This window comes from Polistes canadensis, unplaced genomic scaffold (genome assembly GCF_001313835.1).
Source record: "Polistes canadensis isolate GaletaPanama2010 unplaced genomic scaffold, ASM131383v1 scaffold_22, whole genome shotgun sequence".
NCBI classification, from domain to species: domain Eukaryota; kingdom Metazoa; phylum Arthropoda; class Insecta; order Hymenoptera; family Vespidae; genus Polistes; species Polistes canadensis.
This window is the reverse complement of record NW_014569569.1, coordinates 67,560-92,838: the sequence shown is the minus strand read 5'-3', so window position 1 is coordinate 92,838 and position 25,279 is coordinate 67,560. Positions and strand designations below refer to the sequence as shown.

The following is a 25,279-nucleotide window of genomic DNA, read 5'->3' as shown; positions in this document are numbered from 1 at the left end:
TTGTTGAGTCACATTAAATATAACGTTTTTTATTTTTCCTCTTTTTCTTCTTCTTTTCTTCTTTACTATCATTAAAACACGACATTATTTTTCTCTTTCCTCTGTCTTTTCATTTTGAGGGGTATTTTTTTGAAAACCTTTCATCAGGCTTACCTTTTCACTATCCAATATTTCTTCATAAAAAGACCAATTTTACAAAAGAACTAACATTTCCTTTCTCCTCTTCCTCCTCCACCACCACCACCAACCCTTCTTCCCTCTCTCTCTCTCTCTCTCTCTTTCTCTCCTACTTTCGTTTCTATCTTTTATCTCGTTCTTTATTACTCCTCGTCAATTTGTAAAGAACTCAAATATCAATGTGCTACGAGGTCGAGGTCAAAGAATTGAAATTAATGCCTATATAGTCGATCCAGGAGGAAAAAGAGGAAAAGCACTTTTGACGTTCGCTTCTGAAGTGTCACTCGAGCATCGTCACTACTTGTACCAGCCTGAACAAAGGAGATTGTTCCTTTTTGTTCACGAAGGATTTAACGTGACCGATTTTCATCGTCGATTTACCGAAAAACAAGGCTCTCTTTAAACGTTCTCCCTTTCTCGAGGTTTTTTCTTTTTTTTTTCTTTCCCCTCTTCCACCTCCTCCTTTTCTTCTTGTTTGTTTCTTTTTTCTTTACCCCCTCCCTCCCCCTACCCCGATTTCTTTTATTTGCATCCCTATCGAAAAACTGTATTTTAAGATGAACTCGTTGAAGAAAAAAGGTAATTAATTTTTTTGTATTCTCGATAAATATATAATATAATAGATAAATAATAGAAGACATATTTTATGTATTAATAAATTGTGTATATTAGGTAAACTGAAAAAGAAAAGAATCGTTCTTATGAAGATTAACAATAATAAAAAGGAAAAAAATTGAAATATGTAGAAGAAAATGAAGAATCCGATGTATAATCCTGACACGTTGTTGACTTTGAATTCCTGTACTCCTCCCAGAATCCTCTTATACATCGTGCGAACGTGTTGCCCTCGGAAAACGACTGAACCCACTGTCCTATTCTCACGTTCATCTGAAATCACTACGGAATCTCTTGCGAATCACCGATTCGTTTTAACTATCTTTCTGTACACACACACATAACTACCAACCATTCTCATGAAAGATCATGAAACTCTCGTTCTCTTATTCGAAATTTTGACAGAGTGATAGACAGAGAAAGAGAAATAAAGGGAAGGTGGAGTGGGGTGTGAGAGGAGGTTAGGTGGTAGATGGTAGATGTGTAGAATTCGTGTCCTCACCACGAACCACCAACTCGATTCGATTCAATTCGATACGATTCGACTCGAACCCCCGTTGATCCGCTTTAGCTGCTAAACTCGATCTCGTAAAACCATTAGGAAGTTCAGTGAAACCGATAAAGTTGTAGTCTGGGAATTGAACACGTGAAAGATATCTTCGGTTCGTCGAATATTCAGGGCTAACTATGAACTTTACGAATTCTCTATCCATCTATCACTCTCTTCTTTCACTTACTTAGAAATTTGCCTTCATTTACTTCTATTGTCTACCGGTGCTTTAAACACCATGTCGATAAAACTAATCGACATAATGGAGAAATAGAAATTCATTTTCACGTTTCAAATAAATAATATATTGAATTAGTTTAAAAGTAATGTTAGAATTTTTTTCTTTATAAGTAATAGCAATCTTATGTTAAATAATTTTCAACGCTGCTGGAGGTGAGCTAGGGGGGACAAGGGATTTGATCGTTATCAATCGTCGATCAATTTATCAGAACATTTATCATCGATAAATATTGAAATTTTCATCGAGGACATTAATTGTTGAACCATTATTTCAATTATTCATCGTATTAGCATATCGTCAAATTGGATCGACAAATCTATTGTTGTTCATATTAAAATCAAAATTATAACACTAACGAATATTATTGAAATATAATAAAATTTGTTGTTTTTAATAACGCGTTAATATATTTACTTTTAGATTATATCATACATATTAAGAGTGTAAATAATTCATACAAAAAGAATTATATCGTACATACAAATATTATACGTGGAATATATATTTTCTGCGCATATTTATACCGGTCGTGAAAAATATTTAAGAGTCAAGGATTTCACATGAAATGTATGTATATTTTCATAAAACCGCAAATAGGGGACACGTTTCAAGACAGGTTGTTAACATTAAAGCTCCTTGAGACTTATCTCACGAGTTATCATATTTCAAGTCATTTACAATTCTAATGGGTTACTAAAAATGGTAACAAAGAATATGAGAATACTTCGGGATTGTGATATTACTAACGATAAGAATGAAAAGAGGAGAAAAGAAAATAGAGAGATGAGAATAAAATCTTCAATGCATAGAGAAGATAAAAATCGGTATGTTCAAAGGAAAAGTGGATATCTGTAAAATGAAAAACGTTGGATTGCACGGGAAAAATGATTTTACACCGGAGACAATTTTTATCTTACCTTAGGAAAGTGTCACGTACTTTTATCATTTTTTTCTTTTTTTTTAATATTCGTCCACGTAACAACTTCCAATTTCTTAAATCACTGCTATATTTATTTGCACACAGTATTTTGTAAAATAAAATATAATATACATTAGTTTAATATAAATAAAATAATTTGTCAATGTATTAAAAAAAAAGATGATCGGTATTTATAATACTTATTGATACAAAGGTACATACTAATATTTTATTATAAATATTGACCATCTATTTAAAATACTAATCAACTTTGATATTAACAAAATAAATGTGTGTGTGTGTGTGTGTGATCAAATATAATAAAAATAATAATTAATAATATTTTATATTATAACTACGGACCATTTATTTGAAAAAATACTGACCAAAGATAATGGAAAAACACTGATCCAAAGCTAGCAGCTTTTCTGTACGTGTTTTACCCTATATTTAGTGTATACTAACGGCAATGATCGATAAATAACTTTTTACGAATGACTTATTGGTCAGTTTCGGTGAAAACCAGTCGGTTTGATCGAATCTACGAAAGAAAAAGTAGGCGGAGAAGGGAAAAAAAGGAAAAGAAATCTTTTCTTTCATTTCACGGTTGGTAAAGCATCTTCGTTTTATTTAAGATTGTGAATGAAATCCTATTGGATGTCACATAAATGCACTCATACACACACACACACACACACACACATATATATAAGAACGTTATACGCTTCGTAAATTTTCTTCTCAGATCGTACAACCAACCTGTCAAGGTTTTTATTCTCTACGGAATATATTGGAAAATAGAAAAAAAAAAAAGAAAAAGAAAACGAAAGAAAAACAATAAAAAGAAATATACTGTTCTTACGGGATAGATTTTATTTTTTATGGAGCTCAGATTATATATTTTTTTCCTATTAATCTTTGAAGCGTTTTTAAAATATTACCAATATTTACGGAATTAAACAAAATATTCAAACTTCATCCAAGGACTTAGGTTCATTTCCTCAAATTCAATAGAATTTAATAGTATATCATGCTATGTGTGTGTGTGTCTTTTTGGAATCATATTTCCTGATCGTAGAAAAATAATAAATAAAATACACAAAATAACCGAACAAAATAAAAACGAAAAATCGCGGTATGCGAGATCGCGATACATATATACATATTTATATATACACATACACATACATATTATAGATTCACATACATACAAGTGTATGGCGAAAGGATCGTATTAATTAGATAGGAATATCGCGAAATTGAAATTCAATAGGTAGAGAAGGGGTCACACGTGGTTGCGTGGGGTTGTATCGATTTCCTTCAGATAGAAAGAGAAGAAACGAGGAGTAGATTCTCAAGAAGAAGGTGGGGAAGGGGTGAGGAGGAGGAGGAGGAGGAGGAGGAGGAGGAGGAGGAGGAGAAGGAAGAGGTGGAGAAGGTACCGTGCAAGAAACGCTTTAACATAGGTGTTATATGAACATATATTGTATAGCTAACTCATACGAAAGTATCTACATAGGTATGTATATATATACATATATATATATGTATATACTTAGCTAGATTATATACGGCTGTTGGCGCAAATAAATCGATCTTTGGTTCTAACGACCGTTCATCGTCACTCTGTAAATTCTGCAAGGCCCATATCTATCTTTTTGATAAAACTGGAAATTCTATTTGATCGATCGACATATCCGTAAGTTATTTTCAAATCCTCATTGAAGTACGATGATTGGAATTTGCTTCTTTTCTTTTTTTTTTAATTCAACAAAATAATATAAAAAAAAATTTCTAATTTCTACCGCAAATAAATCTAATACTTTATTACATTTTCTTTTTATTCTTGTTGATTTTTTTTTTTTTTTATTTCTCAATGGGAAAGAAAAGAAATGAAAAGAAAATGTCAGAGAAATGAAACGTAATTTCTTATTAAAATAAATTTCTTGATAATCTCTCTGCCGAATAAGGTGTATCTGATAAATAAATAATCAAGATTTAGGATTCGTGCTTTCTTAATCCTGAATTTAAATTGGATATTTATAAAGAGGGAAAGTATTACCTTTTGAAACACACACATACACATACACAAATACATACACACAGAATATTATTGAGTCTTATTCGAGAAAGTCTTCTTGGATAGAGCTAGTTTAACGTGTTACGTATTATATACTCGGAATGTTAAACCGAACTCGCAGCTTGTCTCATATCCCAGCGATTAAAGATAATGATCAAGCCTAGACGTGATAATCAGCCGTTCAAAGAGTAATCCTAGATCGCTATTAAACGCAAACTAGGCAAACGTTTGCTTACACTATGACAAATTCAAAGACGTGAGACATGAAACTGTGTTACGCCAGCAAGTAAATAAATACATAAACTGTTTTATTCTCATACATATATTACATACATATCTTTGTATTCCTCGATAGAAAATAGTTCTACTATGTTTCCTGTTCGATCATAATTTCGAATGAAAAATTTTCATCTAATTAAATATCAATTCGAAATTGTTTAATATTCGAAGTAAACCCCATTGATTGTATTATACATAGAGTTAGAAAATGTAGAATTCAAATAGCAGGTGGTAACAGTTAAATATTTTCAGAGTCCCCTGTGGTGTTAACCCAAGTCAATAACGTTCAGATTCTACGGCAAGTTGCAGGAAAACATCGGATATTTCCGGATGTATATGCGTACGCAATCTACTACCATGTTTATGCATGTGTATGTGCTTTCGATCGTATTGGCATGACTTGTCAATATGATCCAAAGCACGGGATTTCTTTTTTTTTTTTCTAATTCCATTTGACATTCTCTCAAATAGAAGAAATTCAATGAACGTGTGTTGCCCGTGTAAAAATACTTGTCACGATAAATTTTAAATACAATCTGCATATGTCCTTTCAAAACATATTTTCATAAATATATATTCTCTATATTTCTTGTGAAAAGTAATGAGGAAAAAAACTATATTGGATTGTAATAATTATAATAATAATAATTATTATTATTAAATTAGCGTGTAAAATTTCTTCACGAAAAAAAAGAAACAAAGAAATCTTGATAACTAATAGATACTTGCATGTATAATATGACTTTAAAATGAAGTATTAAAAATTACGACAAAAATGACTTTCAATTTTTTGCCTCATAGACAGTAAAAAGTAATATACTGGTCGATAATGATGCATTTTTTATGCGGCTTGCGTGAGAAGGAAAGGGAAGCTCGAGTGAAGGACGAGCTGTCTGAAGTGGTGCCTGGGTCACGAGCCAGTTACTACAAAGATTATCGATTTTATTCCACTTCCTGCGTAGTTACTGTAAAACGATCAAAAACATGCAATCCATTTCAAAACCACAATTGTAAAGATCAAATTCAAATTATTCATAAAATAATATAAATTCGTATTTGGATCATCGAAAATTGCTGATCTCAATGATCTTTCTACAAATTTTGTGAGAAATCTATGAAAAAAATAAAAGAAAAAAAAGGAAGACACTTTTATTTATCCGATAATGAATAATATTTTATAAAACAAGTAGCCAATGTATTTTAAAAATAGATGATCAGTATTATAAATATTAATAATAGCAAGGTTGCATCATTATTTGCATCAAGGATTTGCATCAAGGATACATTCGATGCTTTATTATTGAATACTGATAATCTATTATTAAAAAATTATTTAAAAATATTATCTTACCTTGAATCAATAAATAGCAATTTATTATATATAAATATTGTTCTAGGTAATAATATAAATTTTCTTCTACGCTATATTTATTATATTATTCGATTTTATTTTTGTCCTTTACAATTGGAAATTGTAAAGAAATTGTAAATTTTCTTGGAAATTTGTAGATTTTAGGGTGAGAAATGATTACTGATCGTTCTTCCTTCTGTTTTTCTTTCTTTTTTTTTCATGAAAGCTTCTAACGCAAATGGAATTTGAACACGAGAAATTAATTCGATAAAGTTTCAGTACTCTAACCACAGTTTAACATTGTTCTAATTTAATAGGATTGAGACACGATTAGGTAAAGATAACGATTTGTATATCTAAAGCTACGATACGTCTTCTCTTAATGATAATTTTGGTATCCGTTAATTATAACAATAAGATACGTTAAGCTTTGTTCTTACAAATTCGTCATCATAAATTAATTTATCATTTATCACTAGAAGTTATACGATTTATTAATAAATCATAGTGTCATTTCTCAGTATCTCGTTTACGCTATTAGTCGTCGGTTAAAGTATTTTATATAATAATCATTATACGCAGGAAATTCTATAACTTATTCTACAAGCGAGCACGGAATTTCTCGATAAATGATAATAATAAGTTTGAAAATTGTTCAATGATTTCATTTCAATTCGATATTCAATTGTATATTATTATCTTATTTCTTATTATCATTTTTGTGTGCTTTTTCATAATATTACATATTACTGTGTTAATATAAACAAATTATTATTTTTATACAAATGTATATAGAAAAATATAGAAACATTTATATTAAAAACATATATCGATATTTTATAATATTATAAATATTAAATATTTCTTGAAAATATTTATGTCTGTGAAAAATATTGAAAATAATAAATCCTATGAATATCAGCTTCAAATGATTATGATTATAAAATGTTTTATTTTTCTTAATTGATAATTGATTATAAAATATATTATAAAATTGTTGTTTAGAGTAAATGAATGAAATAATAACGAAAGTTCTTTGTTTATATTGTTAAAGCAATAATGCAACGAGCAGCAAAACAGGATCATGGCAACGTGGACAGGATTCTCAACGATCAAGCCCAAAACCAAGCGGTGCTCATTCCACACAGGATGTTGCCACGCCTCACACTGCTCCCGTTTCCGTGAGTATTTTTTAATTTCTCGACTTTTTCATCGTTCAGCTTGACGAGTTCGATCAATCGAAAATTTATCTTTCGAAAAGAGAGAGAGAGAGAGAGAGAGACGAGAATATGATTGAAATCGATACCAGAAACGAATCGTCCTTTTTAATCGTCTCGAATACTAAAAACAAGTTGTGAAAACTGTTTTTTTTTTTATTATTATTATTTTTCTTTTTCCTCATTTTTGGTTGAATTATTATTGTTTTTTTTATTATCTTGTCTTTTATTTTCTCTCGATTTACGGTAATGAGATCTCGCGAGCAAGAATTGTTTTTAAATGATAAAATAGAACGTTGTGAACTATGTAGGTATAATATAATTACGTATCCTACGCGAATAATTACGAACATAGCGAACGATGTTTGTTCGCTACTTTTGCGAACAAACATACATTACTCGTATTTCGAGAGAAACTTTCGCGAGTCACTCTTTAAAACTTTAACTGTATATATGTATGTATAATATGTATGTATATACCTTTGAATACATCCACAAACTTGAGTGATTTTTTTATAAAATATTATCAACTACCTACGTCATACTAATATATTATAAACGATTGAATTTAATTGTTTAATAAATAATCGAGAAGAAAGATAACATTACAAAATGTATTTAATAACTGATCGTTTAAAATAAATAATACAATCGAATCAATCGACACGAGAATATATTTAATAATTATAATTAATCATTCAAAGCTGTCTTATGCGGATGAAACGTTCGTCAATATTGGATTAATAATTAACTTTCAGGAAAAACGTTGTTTAATACTTTTTTTTATTTGCAAATTAATACTCTTTCGAACTGCTATTAAAAAAGTAGGTCATTCTATTGAAAACACAATATAATTGACTTTCAAACCTTCTATAAATATTTCCGCTTATAAGGAAATCATATACATCACATTTTATCACCCCTCCTTATACTATATAATTATTGGTTTAATATACAATTTAAAAGTTAATCAAGGTAATAATCAAGTTATATATCTTACACTATATATACATAATTTATCAAAAGTTATTTATAAAACACAAATTATTATTAAATTGTATATACATATGTATGTATGTATAATATATATAAGATATGAACGAAGAATAATTAATTAAATAAATGATTAATTACTACTTCTTTTTATATTGAATTAAATTTTATTATATTTCATGAAAAAAAAAAAAATCAATCGTGTTAAATCACTCGAAAGGATTTATTTTAATTAGAAAATTAACACTTCAAACCAATTAATTTCTACTCTTGAGTATTTAATCTCCCCTTTCAAGACAATTAATCCTAATGAGAATTGTCGAATAGTAGTTAATACAAGATTTAAACTAATACATATATTTAGAGAAATACACTTTCAACTCTACTTATCATACATATACATCTACTGTGCATTTCCTATAAGCCTTGTGTCTGATAAATCCACAAACTTACTACTGCGCGACACAAAGAGAGAGAGAGAGAGAGAGAAGTTATGCGAAGCATTCCAAAATTTAATTAAGCAAACCTCAAGCATACTAATCTTCCACTTCAATCTCCTACATATGTCTATTCTTGAATTCTAACGTAACAAATATAATTTAAACTAATTGCAATTTCATTGAGATCAATATTATTTTAATTAATTTATAAAGTAAATTATTTTCAATAAAATTTGTTCAATGCAAAAGGGGAAATTAATTGAACGTACCTTTGATTTTAAATCAATTATAGAATGAATTATATTTGATTGATCTTAACGTATAGTTTTAAAAGTATTAGAAAAAGAAGAAGAATAAGAAGAAGAAAGGAAAAAAAAATATTTTCGTTCAACATAAAAAAATAAAAATAAAAAAAGTTCGAACGAGAGTGAGCCAGGAAATATATACGAAAAGTTTGGATAGCAACTAGTCCTGGTAATTTCGAGGAAATTATACCGTCGACCATCTCGACTTTTGGTATCCTGCCAAAATTTCTTTCTCGTGAACGAAGGAAGAAGCTTAGTAACTTTTATAGAGGAAACCTTCATTGATTCATGTCAAAGAAAAAGAGGGATGAGGAAAGTTGCAATTTTTTTCAAAGTCAAGACTTTGACCTCTTTAATTACGTTGGAATACCCAATTTTTTCTTGGATGGAACTTTGACGTTTGACGATTCATATATACATATATACATAGAATAAAACCAAGACGTGTATATAGAGGGTAGGTCAAATCAAATGTTACAAACTTTGTTCAAAAACTAATCAAAATATCCAAATAATTTTAACGCGATAATTAAATATATTATAATACGAGAGAAATATATAATAATAATAAAAACAAAACAAAAATGTTAATATGGAAACAAACAATTGATAATAAATCATTAAAAAGGATTCTCTATTAACCCGAGTTAAAAGTCACTTGAAAAGAAATGTATTGCACGCTAAAAGATATATAACCAGTAATGCCCTATTTAATTAATTCAAATATGAGATAAATGTCTTTATTATTATAATTACTGAGAAAACAGATTGTAATATTTAATGTGAACCAGCCTGTATAGACAATAGGAAGGAGAAACAGTAACGAGCTGTCGTCACAACGTCGACACTCCTCGGATGATACGTGTGAATCGTTTTCAACTACGCTAACGTCGTATTCGTTCCTATTCAGAGGGTAAAACATAATGTGTATGTGTGTGTGATGTGTGTTAATAGTAAATAGAGGTATATGAAACATTTCGAAGTACGGATACACGCATGTACACACATACTAGTAACGAGTGACAGGCAACGATTTTATGGATATTTAACATCCGAAACGAAAAAAATATAATATAACACACAATTGTGATTAATTAAAATTAAATGAATTTGTGTGTGTGTGTGTGTGTGTGTGATTAATTAAAAATTAATTAATATCATTATAAAATTGCTTATAATTTATATAAGTAATATTCAAATGAACGTGTATTACTCGTATATGAGTTTTATAAAGATTCCTATTAAATTTTCAAAATAATCTTTATGTAGGACACGAACTTTTTATCGTTCTTTCCCCTTCCCCTCTCTCTCTCTCTCTCTCTCTCTTTGAAAGATTAATGACAGATAAGAATTAAATATTCATCTATCTATCTTCGTTTAGATCGGTGAACTTTGACCGATATCATCATCATCATCCGTACCTCCTAGTGTCGAGAATATATTTTTAGAAAATATTATTCTCGTTTATTTGATTTATCTCTTTCGTTATTCATTTAAAACGATAATTATATTATAATCGACTAGATTTTTCTATCAAATGTTGCTTAATTTCGTAAGAATAATTGGTTTCAATCAATTTTATCATTTTTCTGATTTGAACGAAGAAATAATAATAAAAGGAAAGAAGAAGAAGAAAAAGAAAAAAGAGAATGAAATGAAAAGAAAAAGAATAAAATAAAGGTTGGAGTGAGAAAGAAAAAATGGTAGCGGTTCTCGTAATTAAGAGCATACGACACAACGGGCATCGAGATATTTTGGTCCGTTGAAGCTTCTTTGCTTTGCACCTAACTCGAACAATGGCAGTGTGCTCGACGAGTCAAGTGATCCTCGACTTCGCTTAGAAACCACCCTTCTCCTCGTCACTAACACCACCCTACCACCCCTACCCCTCGACCACGACCACCGGTACCACTGGTACCACGGTATCACCACACCCCCTCGCCCCTAGACCAACCGCGATATGAAATATGGTCCAAACTCGTTGAAGAAGAGAACAAGGTTGTCGAACTCGGCCATGCAGGTAGCAGAATTTCACAATGAATTCTTACAAGCATCTTGTTCGGAAAAATAAGAAAAGACTTTTCAAGTAGATATTACTTCCACAAGTTGTTCTCCCTTACTCTTACTCTTACTCTTTCTTTCTCTCTTTCTTTATTTCTTATTTTTTTGTTTTTTTTGTTAATAATATATACAAAGTCATGTATCGTAAAAAGGAAAATTACTTTTATTTTATTTTAGGTCAACATTTATAGCTTATATGAATATTTTGTTCAATGTTAATATTAATATTGTCAATATTTTAAATAGATCATTTGTATTTAAGTACAAAATTATGTCATATCTTGATACAGTATTGATATATTATTACAAATATATAAGGGCACACGAAAGTGTTTTAAAATTATTGAACCAGTATCTCTATAACCATACAAAAAATATATCTATACGTGTATATGTTTTCTTATTTGTTCGTAGCCTCTTCACGATCAGTATGCCAGTCACGGTAGAAAAGATCGAAGACGAATACCTGGAATCAGCAAAACCCAACGACGTATCAAAGCATCCAGTACTCCAGCTTTACTCGATCGAGATCACGAAAGGTAATGATCAATTATTTTTTAAACATATTTTTTCTTTTATTTTTCTCAATAAAAGTACGCGTCAGGTCTATTAGAAAATTTTAAGTATTTTCACTCAATTATACTCGTTAATATATTTTATGCTCGATAATATTCGATAATATTAAAAAAACAGTATTCAAATATTACGTTCGAATAATTTACTGTTACGATTCAAAAATACGGTTCAAATTGAAGGTACGCTAACAATGTAGTATGTGTATACACGCGCGTGTGTGTACGTTTATGTATATTTGTGTAATAAAGATCAACCCTTTGTTTTTGTCTACACCTATGTGAGTAGACTTCTCACCTTCTTACAAAGAAAATCACGTGTCAAAGACGACACGATAGAATTTTGTAAAAAAAGAAAAAAGAAAAAGGGTCTATAAGAGGGAAGAGTAAAGTTTCAAATACTTCACTTGAATTTTTCACAAGAGTTTTTCAACTAAGACCCTTCCTCAGGATTTTCTTCTTTCTCGAATACCATAAAAAGAAAATAACAAATTCTTTCTTTCACTATCATCCTCTTATTTTTATTTCTCAGCACTTCTCTTTTCTATCTATCTTTGTACTATCTTTTTCGATACAAAGAAGAAAATAAAGTAAAGTTATATTACAATTAAAATAATTGATTTTAATTATCGATAATATTAACAGCTTTACTCAATTACTCGGTATAAATAATTGACTTCTTAAAGTAATACGAATTTATTAATAGAGACAGAGTGTTCATTAAATGATGATTAGCATTAAAAATGTTAATTAAATAATTATTATTTTATTGACGTAGGAAGATCGTTTCTTTTTAGTTTTCCTTTCGCAAAATAAATCATCAAAAGTTACAGTTTGAATTAACACCCAATTTTAGCTGTCCTGATAATTTTTCTTTTTCTCTACACACATTTTGGATTTCTTTGAATTTGATACTTTAAATAATTACTTTTTAAATATAAAACTCGCGTATATACTCCTAAAATTACATTACATACCTACAATTGACTTTGATTCCATTTAAACGAAAAAAAAAAAAAAAAACGTATACTATGAACTGCTGGTGAGTAGGAAAAAAACATTATTATAAACATAAAATATTATTCATCATTTATAAACACACGGTGAAAGAAGGAAGCAGAGAGAGAGAGAGAGAGAGAGAGAGAGAGAAAAGGAGGAAGAAATAGAGATACACATACACACACACACAACATTTGAGAGTAGAAAATGTCAAAGGCTTTTTGACCTCGTACTTGACGTGCTTCCTCGCGTTTTTCGTTTCTCATCATGATCCCGGGACCTCTTGGATGTGTCGCACACCGAAGTATGAGAGAAATAGAGTAAGAGAGAGAGAGAGAAGAGGGAAGGAGGGAGAGAGAAAGAGATAGAGAGGGTTGTTTGCCGAGTCACCAGTAAAGATGTTATTTCGGTTGACCTACCTGGAGTCCATCGACTTTCTACACTGCTGAACGTACCCCTTTGATACCCCCTTTCTCCGAATTTTAATTATAATTCGAATATGAATTAACACCATATAATTTTTTCATTTATTTTAACCATTTTAAATTCATTGTAATCTATATAAAATTATAACAATGTATAGTTTATATGTAATAATGTATTATATGTATTTAATATATATAACATATAATGTTGTATAATAATTTATAATATAATACATTAGTTGTTTCTCTCTCTTTCTCTCTCTCTTTCTTTCTTTTTCTTTCTGTTATTCATTTAAACTTTTATCGTAAGACAATAAATCAATGTGATAGAAAATAACTCGATAAAAATGTCGACACCTATGATAACGTGTAACCCAAAGATAAATCGAATCTTGTCCCGATTACTGGTAGAATAACTGAGGATGTTTTCGAATAAAAAATCGGCCGATTAAAAGTGGAAAAGAGGGATGAGAAAGGGGCACCGAGATGTCACTACAAAGGATAAATGGGTATCTTTTGTAGGGACCGAGGAAGAAGGGAATAAACGGTGCTTCTGCACCCGCATCTTTCGAAGTTTCAAAGAGAAGGAGGAAGGAAAAAAAGAAGAGGAAGAGAAAAAAAGAAGAATGTATGTGAACGAAAAATAAAAAGAAAGAGAAAGAGAGATAGAGATAGAAATAGATATATATATGTACGAAGGTAGGTTGCAGCAGCATCCCTTCGTGGTCCTATACCTGAAGCGACCCTTCAAATCTGTTCTCGGAAGAAGTATCACACAGACATATCCACATACATATGTCTCTATGTATGAGAAAACACGCGATCCACCTACGTACACACACAGACACACACGTTTACTTACGACTACAGAAAGATGATGTAGGTATACGTGTGAACTGCAGGTATGAATACCTATCTTCGTTGTGTTGTTACTACGAAGGTTCAGTCGCTTGCAACTCGCAGCCCATTACACTTCCTATCTGGAACGTACGCTAAAATTTTCTCATTTGATAGAAAATCAAATTGTGTGAATTTGATCGTTAAAATATCTACAATACTTTGTTATATGATTTGTGATTTAAAACGTGCAAAAATTCGTAACAAGTGATTTTTGGATAATAATAGTGCGCGAATTGTGATTAAATTATTATTTATTATAGATGATTGATTTTATTTATTAACAATAAGTGATAAAAATTAATCGATAGTAGAATAAAATAAATATTAATATATCTATTCGAAGCTAGGAAATATAAAACAAACGTCACATAAAGTTTTTTTAAAGTCAGGATGTTGTCAAATGTACGAGAAATAACTGAGCTGTCAATATAAGGATCACTCGTGAAGAATAACTTTGTTTAAGGCGATTTTCCTTATGATGTGGTACGTTATTTACTTGCTCAAAAAAACAATGAAGTATTATACAATAATGAAAAGGTAAAAATGGATTAGTGGATAGTAAACGCTTGGAATAATGAAAAGCATCTGAGAAAAACGATTAAGTTTTTCTTTTAATCTTTGTAAAAAATAAAAATCTTATAGAAATTTAAAATCGTAGAAAATAATTTTGAAAGGTACACGAACTGTATTTCACACGGAAAGACTACGAATTAATAATCAAACTGGTAACACAACACCTTCCACTTGCAAAATGATTCTGCTTCGACGACCACAGGTTTCCGTTTTCGAAAACCTGACGCGTCGTTTAAATTCTTCTTTTTTTCTTCTCGAGGAATTGTGTGTGTGTCGTTTCCGTTATTTCATTTTCATCAGTCACACTCGTAACATCTGCGGTCGTACATAATCGAAGAACGCCATTCGTTTATCTTCTCAACGTCTTTCAAAGATTTTCCTTCCGTCGTTTCATTTAATAATAATATTACATTTGAAATGAACAAACAACATTACAGGTCGTATAAAATAACCAAATTGATCAATCATAAAAATGAAAATGTAATAAATATTATCGCATATAACTTTTTTTTACTTAATAATTTAATATAATAAAAAAAGAAAAAAAATTATAACAAATTAAATAATTCGCAAATAAAATCTGTATTTCTATTTGATGTTTTTTTTTTTTTTCAGTCGACAGTGGTCAGGTGATGAAGAAAGTGATGGGACACGTAGTCACCAAACAAGAACAGAACATCCTTTGACGGAAGCAACAATACCATTAGTTACTCATTCTCGTCTTCAGGATCCTTCGACTTTGAATTCGTCGAACGTGATCACAACTTCTGGCGGTGGTTCAGGACAAAATTCACACCGTACGAATACACCGCAGAGTCAACAGGAAAGCGTCCTGCAAAAATTTCGAAAGAGCTTTTCCTTAAGATTCCACAAAAAGGGAAGTAAAGAAAGTACGGAGGGTGAATGTCCCGTGGAAGAGAATGAAAGAACTACCGGGCAGCTGGGAGAAGAAGAAGAAAGGGAAACATCAACCATATTGTCATCTGAACAAAGCTCACAAAACAAGGACGATCCTGGCAATGATCAAAAGTTCCGGTTGGTATATTCGATGAATTTATTTAGATTCGTATCGAATTTAAAAACTCATAATTGTTTCGAATATCGAATAACTATTCAAATCATGAACATTGAGTTCTTCTAGTACCTCTCGAATTGTTTCACCTGGATTTACTTCAATAATTACTATCAAAATAATTATTGTCAATAATTAAAGAACATCTCTGGAATCGATGCGAAACTGTACGTTTACTAATTGTCTCTTAACCGAAAGCATAGTTTATATTTCGAACACGGTTTCTGTTCCTTTACGTTACAAATTGAAATTCGAATTTGCTATTTTCTCATGATTAATTTAAGTACTCCAATTTCACCCATTTACAATGGATAATATCATTTAAACGTAATTAGATAGAAAAAGTAAGTAATTAGAAAAATTGCCATCAAATATAAAGTAATAAATAGCGCGATTATTTGTCTAATATAGATAGTATATATTTTTTGTTCTTTTAAATAAGAAATAGATTAAAAAATTATGAAAAAATATAAAAGAATAACTTTGGTATTTCGTATTTTCCTCTTTCACAGATTTGGTCCTTTGGTATGGAGGAGCAGTAAAGAAAGGAAAAAGAGTAACAAGGCAGCGCGTAATGCAAAATGCAACAGCGGAGACAGTGGAATACAAATAGAGGTAAATATTTTAGCCGAGATAGCTGCATCCTATATATAAACATTATTATAATTATTATTGAACAAAAAAAAAATAAGTATTCTTGAAAGAGTTCGTAGAAAATCGTGAAAAATAGTATTCGCGTTAAATTTTTCCAAAAAAATTCGAATGAAGAGAACTTAAAAAAAAGGAACAAGCCAATAAAGAGAGAGAGAGAGAGAGAGAGAGAGAGAGAGAGAAAGAGAGAAAGAACGAGAGAGAGAGAGAGAGAGAGAGAAAGAAAAAGAAAAAATGGGTTGGTCAAAGAATATCTGTCTCTTGTGGAATGAATTGTGTATGGCGTACTATAGATGGTATCTGGTGGAGCATTGACTGTGGGCAGTAGTGGAGGAACGATGGGGGGTGGCGATAGCTCCGAATCCCACGACACCGACGTCCAAGATGAAACGGACAGCCCTCCGGCCCTTCGTAGGCGAGTTGCCGATAAATCAAGACCCCAGTCCGAGCTCATCAACCAGATACTGATAGACAAGTTTAAGGTAAAAATTGTAGCTGATTAGTGAAGATCTCTCGAGAATGTTATTATCATCTATACATACTTTATATATATTTTCATATTCATATATATATATAAAAATAATAATCATTATCTAATATAATCATCGTGTGTAACATTTATCATAATTGAGTCATTAATAATAATAATAAGAATAAAATAATTCAAGAATGAATAGAAAAAAAATAATAAAATGCACAACCGGAGTCGTATACATTAGATTAATAATCAATTTTTCTTTTTATATATATATACTCTGTGTATACGGAACTCTCACGTAAAAAACGAGAGAGAAATCACGATTGACATTGTCCTTGCTCTCGGACTCGTTTAAATTTTAAACAAGCATAGATCCCAGAGCCCTATCTCGTCATTGTTGATGATAACACGTTGTTGGATGTATCATCCGCGTTTCTCCGGTGCCATATACTACTCGTACGGATCAAAACCGACACCGATAAGCAACGACGAGAATATAACGTATATCGCATGAACCAGGATACAAGGAGGATACATGAAAGAGAAAGAGAGACAAAGAGAAAGAGAAAATGAGAGAGAGAGAGAGAGTGTGTGTGTGTGTGTGAAAGAGAGAGAGAGAGACCCCATATATGGTTCTGGTCAGTCGATATCGCGAGAGTCACAGTTGCGTCGTGCGCCGTTCAACGAGCGCCGATCGAAGAGTAACGCGAAACATATACACATACATCCTACAACTATAGAAATTTTCCAAGGTAGTTTTCATCAATAGACGTCTTTGATCAAGATTTATTCGAACGACTAACTAACTAAGATCAAATTTCTTCAAACGTGATTTTAAACGAATTCATTTTGACTTTGTTCTATTTATCCGTCCTTTCAAAATCACTATTTTTATATAAAATTATATATAAGTCCGAAAAGTTATTTTATCGAGAAAAGAAAAACAATATTGGTTTATTTATAGAATTACAATATTACATTGAATCTCTAATTAGTGTTATGTTATTAAAAAAAAAAAAAAAAGAAAAAGTATAGGCCACTACGACGATTTAATCGTCACTCCGAAATATCTGGCCAACAAAATTTGCCTAATTTTTTTTCATTAAGAATGATTACTTTTGGGATATAAACTTTGTCCATCGAAAAATATGAATATATAAAAATAATAGAGGAAATAAATAAGGGGGGGAACGGAGAAATGTATACAAAATCGTAAATTATGAAATTATTAACAAACGTTAAAAGATATCATCTTATCATTAATCACTCGCCGTAATAAAAATTTCATAACGATAACAACGACTACACAATTCGTTAGATTCTCATTGTAAATTAATTTAATATCTAACAAAAAAAAACACACATAGAGATTAAAAAGAAATCAAATGAAAAGATCGATCCAATTTGTTGACAAAATACAGACGATTATATTTTTCAGGCCGACTTACAGAGTCGTGCATCGAGACATCAACACGTACGTAGGGCTAACAGTGATCTTGGTGGACAAAGATTACTACAGTGGGATACTCGATCAGGATATAGTCATATTCACAATTATCGAAGGATGCTCTCAACACCATCACCGATTAAAAGCAGACCACCAAGATTAAGCCCAAGACACTCTTCCCATGACATCGTTACACTTAGAAGGTGAGTTTCTTTTTATTTATCTGTCTCTTTTCTTTCTTCAATCTTACCTTTCTTTCTTTCTTTCTTTCTTTCACACACACACTCTCTCTCTCTCTCTCTCTCTCTCTCTCTCTTTCTTTCTCATAAAAATATCGTATTTCGATCGCGTACGCATCATTTACTACCTTCTTGCCATTCGCGAACAAGCATTCTTTTATGTATACATGCGTACACATAAGAGTGATGCTGCACGGCCTGATCTTTTGGCACCTGCTACGTAAAATTTTGTTCATTTATATTGGGCACGATCGATATAAATAAAAAATAATTAAAATATATACTAGGATAGAGAGATATAAAATATATTATTAATTAGTAATGTCGTAAAATATTAATATCAAAAATATTAATTTAGAAAATATTTGAAATTTTTCATCTATAAACAAATGACTCTCTCTCTCTAAAACAAATTATTCCATAGTGTTATTTATATATTTATATAGACAAAAAATACTTTTCAGATTTTTACTAAAAACTATCTTAACGATATTTATTTAAATATATACAATATATTACAAATTTCAATATTATTTATTGGCCAATTCAATACTATATTTGAAAATTAATAGTTTAAAATTATCAAACGATATTTTTTTATCAATCTTATTTTCATTTTTACGTAGCATTTGCTTGAACGCTGTTAAAAAGCCTTAGCATTGATATTGCTAATTGGCAAAGACTACAATATAGACATATATATATATATATATATATATATATATATATATATATACATTGTAATTTCTTCTATACTAAGGGTGAGGCATTTAAATGAAAAAGTTTAATCGAATAATGTATTTATCGGTGAAAAGTTCTACACGATGTTCGTTAAAAATCTTTGTATTCTTATTTTTTAATATCCAAATACTTACTTATCTCTCTCTCTCTCTCTCTCTCTATTTCTTTCTTTCTTTTTCACTTAACTGTAACACCCTTCGTAAAGGCTTTGATCGCAGTTTTACGATTAGCTTGTTATGTGCACTTCTATTTAAACGCTGAATCTTATTTCTTTTTTCTCAATAAATGCGCTCATCATAGATCGGCCGCTGCTTTCTTTCGTACATGCCAAAGAAATTTTTTAATAAGAAAAAGAAAAAAAAACGAAAGAAAACAAAATCATATACATATACATATATATATATATATATATATATATGTATATATGTATGGAAAAAAAAAGTATAAATAAAAAAGAAAGAAAGGATCATTAACATAAAATAAATTCGCGATTAACTTATATCAAACAAACCATCAAATCCCAGATATCTATTATAAATGTCCTTCGCAAAATTGACATTTCTTTTATTCTCGAACCTTTCCAGTAAATCGAGGGAGACTAGTGGTAGGTAGACGGGTATTATAACAAACCACTTTCTTTTAATTTTCCTCGTAAAGTTGGTCTGTCACGCGTAACACGTAACCAGTAAGGACGTAGTACCTTCGTAAGTGAACGCTTCGATCGTTTGTTTCGTTATCAGTGAGGAGACAGAAAATTTATTCGTTTATCTGTCTTCTTTTTATTCCTTTTTGTTTATTTTTTTTCCTCTCTGTCTGTCTCTCTCTCTCTCTCTCTCTCTCTCTTTCTCCATCTCTCTCTTTCTTTGTTTCTCTCCATGCACGCGATTAAAATACTTTTTTTTTTATTTAAGTTTTATTATATTATATCTCGAAAAAAATTGTCGTCATCATCGTCTCGATTTCTGTATATATACAGGGTGTAATTATTTTTCTTTGAAGTTTTTTTTTCTGTACATTTGTAAACAAAGAATATAATTAGATATTTAGATAGTTCTATATTAGCTAATACACCCTGTATATACATATATATATATATATAATACTAATAATAAAAAGAAGAAGAAGAGAAGAAGATTCTCACCAGTGTATCATCCCGAATTGTAGATTAGAATTGCTTGCAGTAGAAATATCCGAGTGACGTTGTAATATAGTTGTGAGTAATTTTTCCGAACTCCTCTTTGATGAGAAACAAAATGATAATGCAAAAAAATGATCGAGGCGTACATTTTCGAAAGGACAGTTCCTACGTATGTACAGATTATATATATATATACAATATACATTTTGTCGTGCGTATATATGTATGGACATATTATATATTATTTATATATATATATATACACACATATAAATATACTATCTACCTATCGTAATTCGTTGCTGAATGTTGTATCGATGCTTACACGTAAAAACACACGCTTGTTGAGCCTCCGCCCGAACTTAAGATAATAATTTAAAAAAAAAAAGATTAAACAAAAATTAAGAAAAAAAATGAGTAAAAAAAGCCCATGTTTGGGATTGAGTTACCTAACTACTATTAATCTAAGCTTTATTCTGGTCTCAGTAACGCGAAAGGGAGGAGTTCTCGGACAAATTTGAGGCGCTCACTTAGTCAGCCACTGGGTATCAATCAGCTTTCACCCTTGATGCGCACCAAAACTGCAGGTAAGAGAAAACCCATTCACGAATCAGGTATCTTCGAAGAATCGGTAAACGAAGAAGTTTGTTTCCAATCGACAGGAAGCATAATTATTTTCTACGTTTTCAATATGTAGATAAAATATGGCTTAAATGATCATTCTCCTCTCACTTCTGCCAAAATATTTATCTGTAAAATAGTGTTTGATGAAAACCATGTTCCATTTGAAAGTTTTATCCTTTCTTTTAACAGCTTGCCTTTTGTTTAAATCAATGCACAATAATTATCTCTACTTTTTTTTCCTATCATTGCTAAATACTTGATATTATTTTAAGTGTAGCAATTAATTCGTTACCGTGATATATTAATAAAATCATTGCATCAAATGGCCCTTTTTTGTTCGTCAAAGAATTACGCAGTTGCCTGAAAGATGGATCAGAAATATCTATCGATAATAATGAAGACTATTTCAGATATATGATCACTTCATAAATAAATACTACATTTGTTTAAATGGAATCGAATTAATTGCTACCCCTAATAAATAGATACCTTAAAAATTGCAAAAATAAATACCAAAGTTTGCATGCACCTTGAGTAGAAGAGTCACAGTTTTGAAAGTTCGTCGCTCTCTTAAAAACCGAATGCATTTATTGTTAGTAAAGAGAAATCACAACGTCATGAACTGCTCCGCACCTGTATTTTATATATATACGTATTATATATCATTCGATCGTGTCGTAAAATGAAGAAAGAACGTTTGCTTCGTACTCATTTGTACCCAATCGTTGAAACGCTTCTGTTCGCAAAGCTGCACTGTAGAACCGTTAGATCGTTCCAATTGTGATAGATCTATCGAAGTGGAGAAAGACGAAAGGTGGTGAAGAAAACGAACGAAAAGAAAAGAGGAAAAAAGATTGATCTTCATCTTTTTCCCGTTGTTACCGAGCAGGACGAGCAGGACGTGGAAAGAGACCAATCAAAGCACGAGAGAGAGAGAGAGAGAGAGAGAAAAGAGCTCCTAGGAAGCTAAAATTACATCTTCTTTGAAGCAAAGCTAAAGAAGTTAGCACTGTGTGGGGAAAAAAACACATGTAACCTTGAACACTCATCATCAACTGATGCATCGATCTTTCTGTAATCTAGGGGCGAGATTACCCGGTGGAAATGTCCTGTCCGAGGATGAACAGGATGGTAGAGGTGGTACTTCAGACGACGAGATGATGTCTGATTCCGAGTCATCCATCGCCTCGCTCACGGACAGAAAAAAATCTTTTGAGCAGACGATGGACGAAGAGGTGGTCGTTCTGGCTGAAGCTGTTTGGGATCACGTAGCTATGGAACCGGAGGAATTAGCCTTTCGGGCTGGTGACCTCATCGATGTGCTTGATATGGTTGACAAGGATTGGTGGTGGGGTAGCTGTGAAGGAGAACGTGGCTGGTTTCCTGCTGCTTTCGTTAGGGTAGGTTTACATTTTTCTTTTAATCATTTTTATAATAATCATAGATTCATTACAATGAAAGAAAAAGCTAGGTCATTGTATTAATATTATTAAATGTATTAGTATCAAACGTACAAATGTTGAAATTTTCTGTTCCAATTCTGTATTCAATTGTAACTAATGTGAATATACTGGAGATGTTCGATACATAAACTATTGATAGATTCAGTGTTACAATACTTCGATGTTCTAAAACGTTATTTGTTCAGTGACATATCAATTACAGTTGCGGGTAAGTCAAGAAGACACCGTCGAAGATTGTTTAGCCGCGATAGCCTCTGGAGGTACATCGAACTCTCAAAGAAGGCGTACAAGCGTGTCATTGCTATCGAATGAACAAGTTAGGACAAGCGTAGTTCGTGAATTGGTCCAAACTGAGAGAGACTTCGTGAAGATTTTAAGGGACGTTACCGAAGGATATATAGCAGAATGTCGAAGACGTACAGATATGTTCAACGAGGAACAAATAGAAACGATCTTTATCAATATCGAAGAGCTGTTAGACTTTCAATCAGAATTTTTGAAGGATTTGGAATCTCGTATTGATTGGAATTCACCGTACAAGAGTTGTGTTGGCGAGTGTTTCCTCAAACACGTGAGTAAGCAGAGTGACACATTTGATTTCCTTGTCCTCTTATCTTCTTCGAACTACTTCGGTAAAATCAAGAAATGTCTATCAAGAGATTAAACTTAAACGTTTCCATGTTCATTTTCTTTTCAGAGAGCAGGCTTTCGAATGTATTCCGAATATTGCAACAGCCATCCAATGGCAACCGCCACACTGCAGGAACTTTATCAGCACAATCGTTATAGCAAGTTTTTCGAAGCTTGTAGACTAATGCGTGGTCTGATAGAGATACCTTTGGATGGATACTTGCTTACGCCGGTCCAACGGATATGCAAGTATCCCCTGCAGTTGGCGGAGTTGTTAAAGTACACGAAAGCGGATCATCCAGATTATCATAAAATTCAAGAAGCATTGGAAGCTATGCGAGGCGTTGCTGTATTGATTAACGAAAGGAAAAGACGAATGGAAAGTTTAGAGAAGTTGGCTGCTTGGCAACTTAGGGTCGAAGGATGGGAAGTACGTTTGATTCGATGACAGTTATCATTTTTATATTTTTTCTTAACTTATTATTATTTCGATGTTTTATTATGTATGTGTGTGTGTGATCTTTAGGGCGAAGATCTCATAGAAGTTTCTTCTCAACTGATTTATCAAGGTGACGCTATGCGAGTAACCACTGGTATGTGGACGAACAACATCACTCTTTTCCTCTTCGATCATCAGCTCGTCTATTGTAAGAAAGATATTTTAAAACGTAACACTTACGTTTACAAGGGTCGTATTTATCTCGATACGAGCGAAGTCATCGACGTGCCGGACGGAAAAGGTAGATTTTATTATAATATCTTTTCGAGAGAGAGTTTTACTTTTTTCGTTTCTATTTTAAATAAATGATCAGTATTTATAATAAAATATCACGTATATATCCTGTATCAATTTATATTCTTGATGTGCAATCTTGCCTTTATTATAAACGCTGACAAATTATTATTTATATTGAATAATAATTTTCTATAAATTTTGATCGAATAAGTATAGAAATATATCTTTTTAGTCAGGCAAATTTTCTAATGTCTCTGATAAATGATAATATTCTCACAGACCATCAGTTGGGTGTGACGGTTAGGCATTGTTTGAAAGTATATAGCTGCGTAAGAGACAAATGGCTATTGTTCTGTTGTCGTACGGCCGAAGAGAAACATCGTTGGTTGGTAGCAATGGCTGAGGAACGACGACTGGTAGCACAAGATAGGAACGATGGACTGGAATTTCCAGCTGCTGCTCGGCAACTCGCCAGATTAGCGGCAAACAGACAACGAATCAGGCCACCCGTAAAACCTCGGAGTATGCAAACTGTTTTTTTTTATATGTAAAAATGTTGATCGTTACGAAAGAAAGAAAGGAAAACTAGATGAATCTTGAATTTAAACTGTTCTTTTAGGCAAATCATATAAGAGAGAGCCAACGTACGACGTATCAAACGTAGTAGCACAAGGCGCAACCAATTCATTGGGCCGTAAAGTCGGTATCTGGTTTACGTTCGGTAGCAGCAAGAAAAATGCACGACCTCAACCGTCCTGAGACAGGCCCACCTTCGTTCCGTACATCGATTTATAAAAAAAAAAAAACTTCAACGAGAAGCGCTTTTATTTATAATCCTTCATCCACGATCGAACTTGAAATTTTAAGTCGATCTTTTGAAGTTATTGGCATTATTTCAGCGCTCATCGAATGTACGGTACGAAGGTATGTCAAATATTCTCTACGATTCGTTGTGCTGTACTAAAAAAAAAGTATATATATATATATATAAATATAAATGCATATACAAAAGAAAATCAAAGTACAGCCGCGATATAAAATAAAGAAGAACTAGCTCGTATATAAATAACATCTTTGTAGTGAAATTGATTGACTGTTGTTCTTCATCAAACTATTATTCTACGATTCCGAAGAAAGAAAGAAAAATAATTATAATGACAGCAAATCTATAACGTCAATGATCTTTTCGTTCACTGCCTCGCTGAACAAGAACGTATTTCGACAAACACCACCGCTCTAACTATTTGCTCTTTAAACTATTCCTTCCGGTGAAACGCACTTTGCTTAAAAACAAACAAAAAATTAGTAATAAAAATAATTAAAAAGTCCGATATATAGATACATATATATATATATATACATA

General features: G+C 31.4%; 1 protein-coding gene across 7 annotated transcripts in view; it reads left to right on the top strand.

The window, feature by feature from the left end:
• Window positions 1-25,279, top strand: part of LOC106794042 (serine-rich adhesin for platelets) — a 146,933-nt gene extending 121,654 nt beyond the window's left edge. For 5 of the 7 annotated variants that reach the window (XM_014761438.1, XM_014761437.1, XM_014761434.1 and 2 more), the window contains 13 exons: window positions 7,267-7,393; window positions 11,643-11,767; window positions 15,313-15,732; window positions 16,282-16,384; window positions 16,714-16,902; window positions 18,337-18,548; window positions 20,950-21,050; window positions 22,171-22,487; window positions 22,753-23,121; window positions 23,248-23,610; window positions 23,707-23,920; window positions 24,196-24,438; window positions 24,536-25,279. In XM_014761438.1, coding sequence (XP_014616924.1) covers window positions 7,267-7,393; window positions 11,643-11,767; window positions 15,313-15,732; window positions 16,282-16,384; window positions 16,714-16,902; window positions 18,337-18,548; window positions 20,950-21,050; window positions 22,171-22,487; window positions 22,753-23,121; window positions 23,248-23,610; window positions 23,707-23,920; window positions 24,196-24,438; window positions 24,536-24,675 — 2,923 coding nt within the window. In that variant the 3' untranslated portion in view covers window positions 24,676-25,279. Of the gene's footprint in view, window positions 1-7,266; window positions 7,394-11,642; window positions 11,768-15,312; window positions 15,733-16,281; window positions 16,385-16,713; window positions 16,903-18,336; window positions 18,549-20,949; window positions 21,051-22,170; window positions 22,488-22,752; window positions 23,122-23,247; window positions 23,611-23,706; window positions 23,921-24,195; window positions 24,439-24,535 lie in introns of those variants that run through there. The other 2 variants (XM_014761439.1, XM_014761441.1) reach the window with 2 other exon arrangements.